General features: G+C 38.7%; 1 protein-coding gene across 3 annotated transcripts in view; it reads right to left on the bottom strand.

Moving 5' to 3' along the window:
* Positions 1 to 4,924: 4,924 nt before the first annotated feature.
* G3BP1 (G3BP stress granule assembly factor 1) overlaps positions 4,925 to 12,482 on the bottom strand; it is a 37,313-nt gene continuing 29,755 nt past the window's right edge. For all 3 annotated transcript variants that reach the window (XM_025924804.2, XM_086699127.1, XM_025924803.2), the window contains one exon: positions 4,925 to 12,016. In XM_025924804.2, the coding sequence (XP_025780589.1) occupies positions 11,810 to 12,016 (207 nt within the window). In that variant the 3' untranslated portion in view covers positions 4,925 to 11,809. The remainder of the gene's footprint in view (positions 12,017 to 12,482) is intronic.

The raw sequence follows: 12,482 nt of genomic DNA, 5'->3' as shown, positions 1-12,482 counted from the left end.
AATCAATCCAGTTTGGGGCATATGAGGGATTTAGACTTGATATGGTACCATTTTCTGGGTATAGCATTGTGGAATAGAATAAAATGAGTAAGCAACAAGGCAGGGTGGGAATATATGACATTTGGAAGAGAGTGAAAACACCCTCGTTTGTAGTCCTGCATGAGAGACCACTTGTGTGCTGGAATGGCCTGGATTTGGCCAGCATCGAGAGTTAAGGACTAGACTTACTCTGGAAGTCTTTCCTAAGTCTAGAATCCCTCTAAAATATTCACTCAACTAAGAGCCTACTACAAACATTGCCAAGGCATAGGAACGAAAGGTAAACACCATCCCTAACTACAGAACTTACAATTCAGAGCAGTGAGATGTGATATGGATATGAATACATAATTTTCAAAGGATGATATGGTGACGAAGGAGGCAGAGACAGCATTCAGAGAAATGGTACCTCACAGGGACAATCCAAGGTCTCCTGGAGAACAGAACATTTGAGCTCAGACTCTAAAGCAAATGAATATTTTCCACAGCAGTTTACTAACTGGATTTATGTAATTGTGGTCTCATCCACCTTTCAAAGGGTTAACACAGGTAACCATTTCCTCCAGGCAGGTATTCAGGTAAAGTGGGAGCATCTCTCCATATGAGATACCATTGCAACAAATGTATTAAAAATGGCAGGCTGACCAATGTCCCAATCAAGGAGGGCCTCCTAATGGTCCTTTACCCCCATCCAGGCTCTGGAAATAAAGTGTGACAATGGAATTACAGGGAAATGCATGAACATACCCTGCCCCCCACCCCCCTACCCCCCCCCCCCCCCCCACACACACACAAAGTACTCTTAGAAGCTGCAGCTTGTCTCCAAGTCCTTTTGTTCCTGACTTAAGAATCCCCTGAGTGATGTGTAGGAATTAGCCAGACCAGTTCATGGGACAAGGCCTCTGCTTACATTTCCTAGGTTGCACTTGCGTCATCCACATCTCTTCAGTTGTATCCAGAAGCTCGGGTTTTGGCATAACAGAACCATGAGCTATAGGGCAGTGATGCCAGGAATGTCTTAGTGCTCTGCGGACTAGGGCAGCTCCCTCTGTGCAGCTCTGAACGCTGGTGAGGATAGGAACATTCTGAATGGACCCTAGTGACATCAAGTCACATTCAGCGGGTGTCCAGGTCAACTGCAACAGACATGCCTTTGGATGATTTTTTGCAATGTCCCAGCCTGGAGGAAGCAGTTCAGCCTTTCAAAGTTTGAGTTACACATGGAAGGTCAGGGAACAGGTCTCAAAAATCGTCAGTCAGGACTAGGAAATGTACGCTTTCACTTTTCTATCAGCTTTGCTTTTAACCTCCCTTGCATTTGCCTGTCATCCATCCACCTGTTTATTAAATCTATTATGGCAAGGGCAGTGTACCTTGAAAGCAGGGCATCAGAATGAACTACAGCCCCTTTTCTTACAATATAGGAGGGGATGCTACAAGTGCCAAAATAATCACTAATGTGGAATGCAGAAAATATGTTAACGGAGAAAGGAGGGTGCCGCAGAGCAGGCAGAGAATAAACCATAAAATGTTTCCAGGCTTACAGGTCATTTGAACAGTGGTACCTTAAAGATGAGATTTTGACGGATGGGGAGAGTCTTCCAGCAAAAGGAACAACATGAGTAAAAATATGGAGGTAAAAACCAAAGGGCATATACGAGGTATAGCGATTATCTGTTTGGCTGAAGTGTAATGAATGGAGACATGTTTGGAAAGATGATTTGGAGTATATCATAACCACCTTAAATATAGAATAAGGGATCGGGACTCTTGAGTATGGCAATTCTCAAAGACCAATCAATAAGGTATTCATTCCTTCATGGGCAGAACAGCTCATTCTGTCTCCTTTCCATTAGCTGACATTTCCAGCCTAAGTCAGATTTTCCTGTACTTATTTCGGGAGAACTTACCTTTTCCTCCATCTCAGAAGCAGTTATTGTACCCACTAGAAATTCACATCTTCAAGGGCATCAATTCAACCCAACAAGTATTAAGCATTTAGTTGTGCTGGGTAGGCACTAGAAGGGGAATAACAAAGGTATAGTAAAGTCATGGTTCTACAATGAGCTCACTATTCTACAGTGATTCTGAAAAAGTTACTTAATCCAGTGCAGATATTTCTAAAGGAGTGCTTGTGATCCAAATATTATAACCTTTATGTTGGTCTGAAATATTAAACAGAGCTGACCTAGAAGGAAAATATAGTCTAGCGTATCCTTTTTATTCTCAGCTGCACCTGAAATGACTTCTAACCTGGAGAGCACTTCTCTATTCAAACCATGAGATCACGTCCATAAAGAAAAAAGGGTATAGAGGTGGGGAAAGCCAAATATGAACAGAAAGAAAAAAAAAAAAGTAACTGGTTTTTAATCAAGTCATTGCTACGGGAAGTATGCAAAAAGAATAGTTTGTGGGATTTTTTTTTTTTTCAGAACAATTTTTCTTAGGCAAATTCATTAGAAAAAATATTGTGGGCAAATAGATTAGTATAACCTACCCTAGTAAATCAAAGACTACCCTCTAAGTCTTCAAAAGTATTACTATCAAGTAAGTAGTTTGCTAAACTAAATTTTTTCCACATTAGGTGTATTTCTACCTCATTTAAAAGTGTACCATGCTCAACATGCCTGAATGGTATGTAAAAAGCTGAAACATTGATGTTCCCACAATCTCAGAACATTTAAAATTCATATTATTTCATACTTTCACGGTTCAACCTTCCAATACCTAATCCATTATTTTCAGCACTAATGGTAGTTAAAGTGAGATGAGTGAATTAAACCCCAATGGGTGCATCTTGCTTAATTAGTCTATTGAATGCAGATAAAATGCCTACCTGAAGAAAAAAAAAAAAAAAAGCTAAACAGCCAAGTTGTACTTTCAAGACAAATACACCAGGTACCTCAGCAGCCTCCAAGTAAGTTCTAAAAACTGGACACGATACAGGTCTTCAACTGCTGTAATTAGACCTGAAATGTACAAAATGAACCACAAAGTGACCAAGACAAGACTCTTAATACTTTTAAGCCCTCTAGGTAAGAGTGACAAAGGATGTCCATGTCTCAGTGTGTAGGTTGGCATCATAACTGACCAGTTGGCTAAAATCACTTTGTCTAGAACTGATGCAAAGTATCAGTTGGAAATTGCTAGCATTTTCAGTCAGGAGCGGTTGAGGCATGATTGGGAAGGACAGTGAGGGCTTACTTTCTAAGTGTGCAAACATACTCCAGTGCTTCCAAATCACAATTCTTTGGTCTTCTCCCAAGACAAGCCATTTCCAGACACCTCAAACTCGACTGGCCCAGGGAACCCATGGGAGGAGACCCAATTACCTTGCAGCCATAATTGTTGTAAACATGCTGGAGCCATAGTTGGAAAATGGTCTACAGAGAAACGGACAAACAGGACCACTAGGGATTTTCAATTCACAGCTACATCAACATTAATGAAAAAGCAGTATTAGATTGATTGAAAACATTCCACGGGACTTATTATCAAATAAAGGCTCAGTCACTGGGGAAAAGCATATTTTATTGACATAATTTATCTTAGACTTAGTAACTTTAACTCAAGATTCATCCACCAAGGTGGGCCAGTTTCTGCCAATAGAACCAGAGTGCGCACTCTCGAGAGTCTCACCCCAACCTTGCCAAAGCAAAGGACTTCTGCCTAACTGGAAGTCATCTCCAAAGGACTTGCCCTTATATTTTCCCCATTTCATGCACTTAAGATATTTGCACAACAGATGTACCCTTTGTCTTAAACGTTGCCTGATTTGATGTTTAGACAGAAGAGCAAACCCCATGTTATTCTTCTGCAAGTGATTTTGCATTTCCTTTTTTTTTTTTTTTTTTTCCAAAAAGGTAGCTACCGACTTACGGATGTCATGACATACAGGGGATAAAAGCGTTAACTTGCAACAGGTCCAGGGTATGTTACCTTGACACCTCACAATTTGGTTCATTACACTTTAACTACTCAAAGTTATTTTAACCCCAAAGAACAGACAGGCACCGTGTATTTCTTCAGGTCACAATGCCAACGTGGAGTCTGATACAGGTAAGACGACTACAATTTACAATTCTGACTGTGATTCCAATACTTTTGGGAGATGTAAAATATGCTGGGCTGGGCAGTGTGAGTTAGTTAAGCTACAAAGTGCTTCATCACCCATAATGGAAGAGGTTCAAGATGATTCATACTTCCACGTAAGACTACAAAAGTCACAAGCCCACATAAAAGCAACTGACAGCCAAAGTAGAAGAGATTTCAGGAGCCTGGGGGCATCTTAAACAATTAATTGGCCTGGAAAATTGGGTCAGAATTACTCACAAAGCTCCTCATCCTTTCCCAGAAGAAAATGTGATAGTATGTCTTTTATATGGAAATTTCTTTGTATATATGTATAAACTTGGTATGGCCTTAATGCTGCAGTTAAGGATTTGTCTGGCTACCACCTTAAGCAGCGTGTTAAGCAATCGCTTCCTTAATGTAACATTTTTACTTCTTACTGGACTCTTAACCTGAAACAACCAATTCCCTTTTGCCCCTTACTCTTCGCCCTTTTTTGCATGGAATCATAAAAGTTATGGCAGTTATTTTTTGGCTTATAAAAAAATCTATTTCTGCAGTTTGAAGATGTAATGTAAAATTTCTGTGATACATGTATATAAAAATATATTTATTGAACCATCCATATACACATATCCACGCTGATTCCAATGGAAAAAAATTAAAGTTTTCTGAAATTTTCTCTGTGGTCAACTCATAGTTGTCACTATTTAACCAACTTTATCTGTGAAAAAACTTTTGAAGTACTGTGATTATCCCAGAGAGGAACCTACATATAATCTAGAAAACATCATTTCACTAAGACAAGGCTGTGTGTTGTTCATTCAAGAAACATTTATTGATAGGTACTACGGGAGATACAAAGATGACTCCAACACAGACCCTGCCCGTAAGGAGCTTACAGTCTAGTAGGGGAGACAGAACACATCCACGGGATACATGGTCAGAGCTACGTTTCAGTAAGATGAATCTAATATTGTGTATAAGGTAGGCTGGGGGTAAGAACAGGTAAAGGAAGCTGAGAGGCCACTGAAATCATCTAAGTGGGGAGGAAAGAGGTGTGAAAGCCTTGAGGTAGCACTGACAGGACTTAGCTAGAATAAGAAAAAAAAGCAGAGGACTTAGACTTTTGGCATGGGTGAGGACACAGAGAGAACAATGGACTAGGTCTGGGAAAAGAAATGAAAGTTGGCACATAAAATTCTTCTGCACAGGAACAAAGTGGGATATACTGGGCACAATCAGAAAGAAATGGCTAATCACCCAGACCAAGGATGGAAGTACCTCTGGGTGTCCCCAGTGACTTCCTCCCTCCTGTGCCCACCCCTCAAAATTTCCCAACAATCCCCTCCACTATGAATTGTGATAGTGCCTAAAAATGTAAGTCCTATCTCTAGGCATGTCCTTACTTGTGAGAATAAAAACAACAAATACATTAATTTATTCAACTCAATGAGTCCTCTTTTAAGGACTCTTTTCATGGAGGTCACTGTACCTTCTGGTGAAATACAGGGAAAATGAACCAGTCAGTCCTTGTCCTCGAGGAGCTTATGGTCTAGTAAAGGAGGAGCTGATGGTAGTAAAACTCATACAGGTCATTCTAATTGTAGGTTGAAGGGTAAGTTATATGAGCGAGGAGAAAGGTTAAAAGTGCTCTATGAACACACATTTTTAAAAATGATGGTTGGGACAGAATCTCACACAGGAAGGACGACGTAGGAGGGAAGGAGATGAGAATGAATTTGCTCCCCACTTCAAATTCTGGCCAAACCAGACCCGAAAAAAGGGGTTCCTCACTCCTGTTGCAAATCTTTTCTCTTAGGGAAAAGGAAAATGGTCTTGAACTGGGTTTTGAAAAAAGCAATTTCGATGGCAAGAGCTTTGGGGACAGGGGGATGTGGATACAAATCTATCTTCAGGGAAGAAAGAAGGCACTTGAAGCCACGAAAATCAGCAATGCCAGGCTTATTAGAAAAACCGTAAGTAGTTTAGCATGGCTGGCGCATCACCTCCATGAAGAATGGGAGAAATCACCGCAAAGGAAGATTAGGACCCTGACAGGTACGTGGCGTTGCCAGGCACTGAACAGGGTACATGCCTAAGACCAAATTGCTGCCCCTTAGGAGCTTACAGTTATAACATTACAAGGTGGGAAAAGCACCACAATGTACAGAACGCAAACTGCCGAAGGATTCAGGAGAAAATTACAGCTGAGTTTCAGCTATTAACATTAGGATACCCAATAGCTTTCTGACAGCTAGTAGTAAACCCATCCCTGAGGGGAGCACAAGGTAATAATGTCCTTAGACAACAGGCCCTGGTAGAAGTGGGCATTAAGACAGTTCGAAGAAAACTGAGAACAAGTGGGTATGAAAACTGAGCTACAGAAGCAACCGAGTATGCATATAAAATGTGGCTCCTTCCCTTTTCTCCCCACATCCTGACCTTTAACAGCTCTGGCTTCCTTCAGTGAACCTAGGGCAGAGTGGTGACCCTCAAGGTGATCCATGTTACTTCTACAAGCCAATGTAGGACTCTGCGCGGATAATCTATTCTCTGAGCCATTTAGCTTTTGAAAAATGAAGAGGCTGTACAAACTTTAGTCCTTTCCAGCACTAACATTCTATGATTCAGAGAATTCTAGGAGTCTCTCCTGTCTCTTATGGCAATAATCAGAATAGAAGAAACACTTTAAATATTCTGATGTGTCTCACTTAAAATTATGATTTTTTTCGTACAAATCACAATGATCCTTATCCCACCAGCTAACTTCTACCTCCACCCATTCTTCATAAACTAACATCTAACTACATGAATTTATTTTCAACATGATGTGTTCTACATAATCTACTTAAGCATACACTGAATCTTCAGAGAAAGGAAGACCCGTTCTTCTCCGCTACTTCCGTATGCCAGCTTTTTGGTATAACGACTTCATTTAAAAGGGCAAAATCAGGGATAAGATATCATAAAAATTTCCTAAAACTATTTAAGAATTTAAACCAAATCCAAACTCAAACAGGTGACATCAAAGCTTGGGGAGAAAATCAGTAACCAAAGTAGTTAATTACATCATATAGTTGGAAGTGTTTATATCCAGATTAAACAAGATATAATCATCTCTAACTTATGACCAGAAATGTATGCAAACTTCCCATAAGCAGGTTTCTAAAAAGTAAATACTCGTTAAAGTAATTCAATAAGTGAATTTTTGGTAAACATTTGCTTTTTTAAAAGACAAAGACACACCAGATGACTGCAAGTCCCTTATGAATCTGTGACACTGGCCACATTCCAAGGTACTCATATGGATTTCTGTAACTGGCCAGGTCACGTGGTCTATGGAAGTAACCATGAAATTGATTTCCAATACTATTTTCCTCTCGTAGAGAGCTAAGAAAAGCTACCGGGTTCAAGTGGAAACTGGAGAAGCAGAGACCGTCCGAAGTTTTCAAAACAAGTCATATAATCAAAAAGTGAACAACTTTAATTCTAAGCCAAGACAGAAGTATAATCAAACCAAAGCTGGTTATGGACTTTTTTAGACCACTGCTAACCAACTTCTTACTTTTTATTCAGGTCATTATGAGACCGTTTCATGAAAGCATTAGCAAAGCACATGAATTTCAGCATTATCCTGAAATAGCTACATAACCACTAAGAAGTAAATAAGTTTCAGCTCACATGTGCTACCATTTCTCCTTTAACATAGTCTCATAAGAGTTCACAAGCCCACCTATGGTCCCCAGAACCTCAGTATCACAGTACAAATCCTAAAACATATTACTATCTTAAAACCATAAATCCTTACTTATCTAGTGCCACATGGCCATTACTTGATCAGCAACTTCCCACGCAAAATGTTGCTACGTTTCTAAAACTCTAAAAACATTAGGGTTTCTAAAACATTTGTGGAAGACTATCTCTAACTGTCCACTGCCCATCCGTGGCATATTAGGCAGTTCACTAAAACCTCATATTCAAAGAAAAGTTGAAGTTGCTTTTTTTAAAAGGTTCATAACTACTGAACCAAAGGTCTTCTCTGTATGCAGTTCCTGCAGAGATTTCTCTTAAGTAGCACAAAAATAAAACTTCAATATAAAGTTATCTTTAGATCAGTAGATTTGACAAATGCAACCATACAGATTCTAACAAATTGCTTTCTATAAAGTGCCACGTTTTCCCACTAAATTATTAAACTCTACAAGGATTTTCAAATAAAAGGATGAAGAAAAGTATCCGAGGATGGCAGTTACAAGCACAAAACACAACTGCTATAAACCCACCTAGATTAAGGTACTACAAAATTATTGTTACCTTCCACATGTAGGTTCAAGGTTATACTACATGTATCAAAAATTCAGGTGAGAAAATAACCCAAGAACAAATCATGATTACTGTTACCACAGTCTATAAACCAAAGTAGCTCTACAAAATCAATGTTTCCTTATCTTGTTTACCTTAAAGGAAATGGAGAAGAGTAATGCTAACCTTTCTCTGAATGTTTTACAGACTCAGGTCTCTGTACTGTGGTAACTTATTATGGTCATGTCTTATTTAATATGTCACTCAAATGTAAAATAGGTAGGCATTAGGGTTCTAGAGAAAAAGCATCAGTTTTGGAGGCCAAGCTGCTTCCTGCTACTTGGATGACTTAGAGGCCTAGTCATTTAACTGCTCTACGCGATTTCTTCTTCATCTATTACTTTGGGAAAAATAGCACCTAATCCACAGGGTAATTGTGAAAATTAGTTTTCTAATCTGAAACTAAAGTGCAGTTCAACTAATACTGCGGTAAGTAACCTACCCATCCAAAGCCAAACAATGATTTTTGGGTTCTCCATTTCACTGCTCCCAGCAAAAGCTCACAAAGTTGACAACACAGGAATACAAGAGCAAAAGAAAACAATGTACTTTTGTAAGGCCCAAGATGTGCTTGCTTTCAAAAGGTCTTACAAGACTAAGACTCACTGACCCAAACTAATCTAACTTAGCTAAAATACTCATGGGTAAAGGGTTTAAAGCTCAATAGAAAAGAACTGTACATTGGGGCATTCTTACAGATGAGAAAAGTACTTTAAAACCCGAAAAGCTTAAATTTGACGAGTTGGTGCTTGCCTAGAGACAATCTTGCCCTAACCTAGTTTCACTTTCTACCTGTGGGAATATATGTGTATCTAGGGTATCGTGCTTATTCTATTGGCAATAATGTAAACAATGATATTGGGATTCTTCATAGTGTTAACCATGATCCTAAATCTGATACATAAAGTCCAATGCTATTTAAAACGCCACAATCATCCCAATTCTGAGGACTTGAAATTACTAAAGCAACCCTTCCCTTCCTAAGCTTATGCAACAAGTTACAAAAAGCACCTAGCATATTACTACCTGTCCAAATGTTTCTTTAAACCCACAAATGGGTAAAGGAAAAGTGAGATTATTAATTACCTGCAGATGTAATTCCTGAAAGAGATCTGTTTCATAATTCATTTAATTCATCTAAGGCTATGAAGGAGTCTTCAAGTTGTCCTCATCCACCCCACCCTCCATCCTCCATGCATTATAGGGAATGAGGAATATCCATGATCTCAATGGGGGGGGTTGCTTCATTTTTATGGAACATTTAGCGTTGTCAGCCCCACCCACTAAATGCCAGATGTGTGTGGTGTCTCTTCTCCCCTCCCCCCCAAATCTGGCCCATTTCCAAATGTCCTCTAGGAGGTATTAACAGCCCCAGTTGAGAATCACTGCATCCAGTTAGTGCCCTTAAACCATGGAGTAGGAAAAACACCTATTGTGAAATGTATGGTTTAGCATTTATTTGTGAAAAAGGATTTCTAGGTTATCCATAATTTATGACTTTACAGTTACTACAACTTAAAAATTTTTTTCAAAAATATCTCCAGCTAAGTTTTTTTCTTTCCACCACAGGCTTAATATAAGCTACAAAAGTACAAGCTGAATGTCTTCCAATTATCACTGGCCTGGCCCAAATGAAGTGGTTACCAAATAGTTATTTAAACTAACCCAAAAAACAGTCATGTGACTCAGTTATGTAATTTTCTTTATATGAAGGAGATGTTCCCAATTTTCAAATATTTGAGGTACTGAGGACCGATAATATCAAACTTCATTTTAGTTTAAGACTACACCCTTCAGCAAACCTAGAGTTTCCCAGTAACAACAAAACAAACATTCCTATACCTACTCATATACTGTCCTCAAACAGTCCAAAGGATTGAACACTGTTAAGAAAATAAATAAGTTAAATTTGACAACCTCGTTGCCCTTCAGATTAGTAGGACAAGTTATCACACAAAGGCTTGCTTCACAAATGTGCACACAAAACCTTCACCCACCTCACACCCAGCACTCAAGAAATTAACATACTATGTAAAACGAATATTAGTCTATATTGCCAGATTAATTTTTCTTCCAGAAATATTTTAATAAAAATTGGCCATTTCCAAGGAACACCCACTGCATGCCCATCAATAAAAGAGAACCATAACAAAATAGAAAATTTACCATATGCCTATGATTTAAGAAAAAAACTGGCAGACACTCAAGCACAAAGTCCAATATTAAAGTCATATTCCTTCTTACGGGCTATGATTAGGATTCTGAATAGATACCGAAATAAAATACAAATGCTGGACTATTTAGGTCAAAGGACCTCTAAAGAAGCATGTCTGTCCTCAAAGGCATTCCAGTTTGAGACTCAATTTAAGAATAAGGCATAAAACAAAGAACAGAAGACATACAAGGTGAAAGAGGGATTCTTCAATTCCCAACATACTCTACACCTGGTAAAACAAATCTATAGACTTTTTTTTCTTTTTTATTTTTCTTTAAACAATTGCCAAGGCTGGAATCAAAGATAAATAGAAGGCACAACAGTTTTGCTCTGGGTTTTGTGTTCTTCGGATTTTGGGGTTCCTTTATCATTTTTTTTGTTTTTGTTTTTTTTTTAAAATACAAATTAAACATAAAAGACCCTACTTCAAAAGAAATCTAAATTAGTTGCATCCTAGACATTTAAAACCTATCTCACAAATTTAAATGATAAAAACAGTAGGTTTATAATTGTTTTGTGATCACATATCCAAAGGAAAAAAAAACTCTACTAACACCTTTTATTCAGTTTTTAACCATACCAGCAAGAATCAAACTGTCAATTTTTCCAATGGCAATTTCTACACACCAGAAGGTAGTCATGACTCTCAAAGAAGAAACAATTTAGATTTTTCCTGCCTTCAAAATGTTTATCAAATCCTGTGTTTCTCACAGGCTTTTGAAACACATAGAAAATAAGAAATATTCCAATGAATGAAACATACCAAATGTCAGTAATAAGGTAAGACACATTCCTTTGGGGAAACGGCTGTTAAAAAAAATCCAGTCTGTATATGCAAAAGTAAAGCAAGGAAATTCAGTCTTTTTCTCTTCTTTAAAAATCTGTTTTTCCTAAAATATCATTCCACAAAATTGGAAGTGAAGGACTAAAAGGTGAGGAGAGGGAAGGGAGGGAGAGGGAGCACACATCATTAACACAAAAAGTAAAATTGTACAAACTTAAGCAGTTTATAATAGACTAGGGTCATACTCCAGGATACCAAACGCTGGTATAAGAAATTCACCATTCTGCAGGAGCTAGAAGATTTGTACTGCTGCGTGAAGATCAACGAAGAGCAATTCACTGCCTTGGGGCAATTCCCCTTCCCACTCCAAATCCTGGTTTCTGCACCATGCCTCCACGGGGCGGGCCTCTCATTCCACCACCCAGCCCACCTCGAGGACCTCCAGGTCCCCGCAGGCGGTTATCTCGACGGTCCCCTTCCCGGGCAGCTCGAGTCTTCTTCTCTTCCACATTCAGACGGACCTCACCTCTGAACATGATGGGCTGTAGAAACAAAGGGGAGCAGACTTAAAGAGTGCTTATGGGATACCAACTACCAAAGATAAAACCAACAAAGCTATCATAAAGAAGCAGCAACTTACACATCAGCTACATTCTCAGTTTTTATTTCAAGCTTAGAACACATCATTAAATAACATGGAAAGGTGGAGCTAGGCATGCAAACTGGTTCAAAAAAAGGACAATTTAAACAACACAGCAGTGCAAGTAACTCTCATTGTACTTCTATGAACAAAACGTATTTTCCCATAGAATTATATAAATAGAACAATATAAGTAAGAACGGCCAAAAAAAAAAAAAAATTGCCACCTTCACCATGGATTTGAAGGCTTAGAATAAACCCCTATCATCACCTAATGTGGAAAGATGGGGCTACACATACTTCTGCAAAGTACATATACATCTCAAAAACATTATTAATTTCATCTTAATAAAACTGTAACAAAATGC

This window comes from Puma concolor, chromosome A1 (genome assembly GCF_028749965.1).
Source record: "Puma concolor isolate L17-30 chromosome A1, mPumCon1.1.hap2, whole genome shotgun sequence".
Classification (NCBI taxonomy): domain Eukaryota; kingdom Metazoa; phylum Chordata; class Mammalia; order Carnivora; family Felidae; genus Puma; species Puma concolor.
The sequence above is the reverse complement of the archived record's forward strand: the minus strand, read 5'-3'. Positions and strand labels throughout refer to the sequence as shown.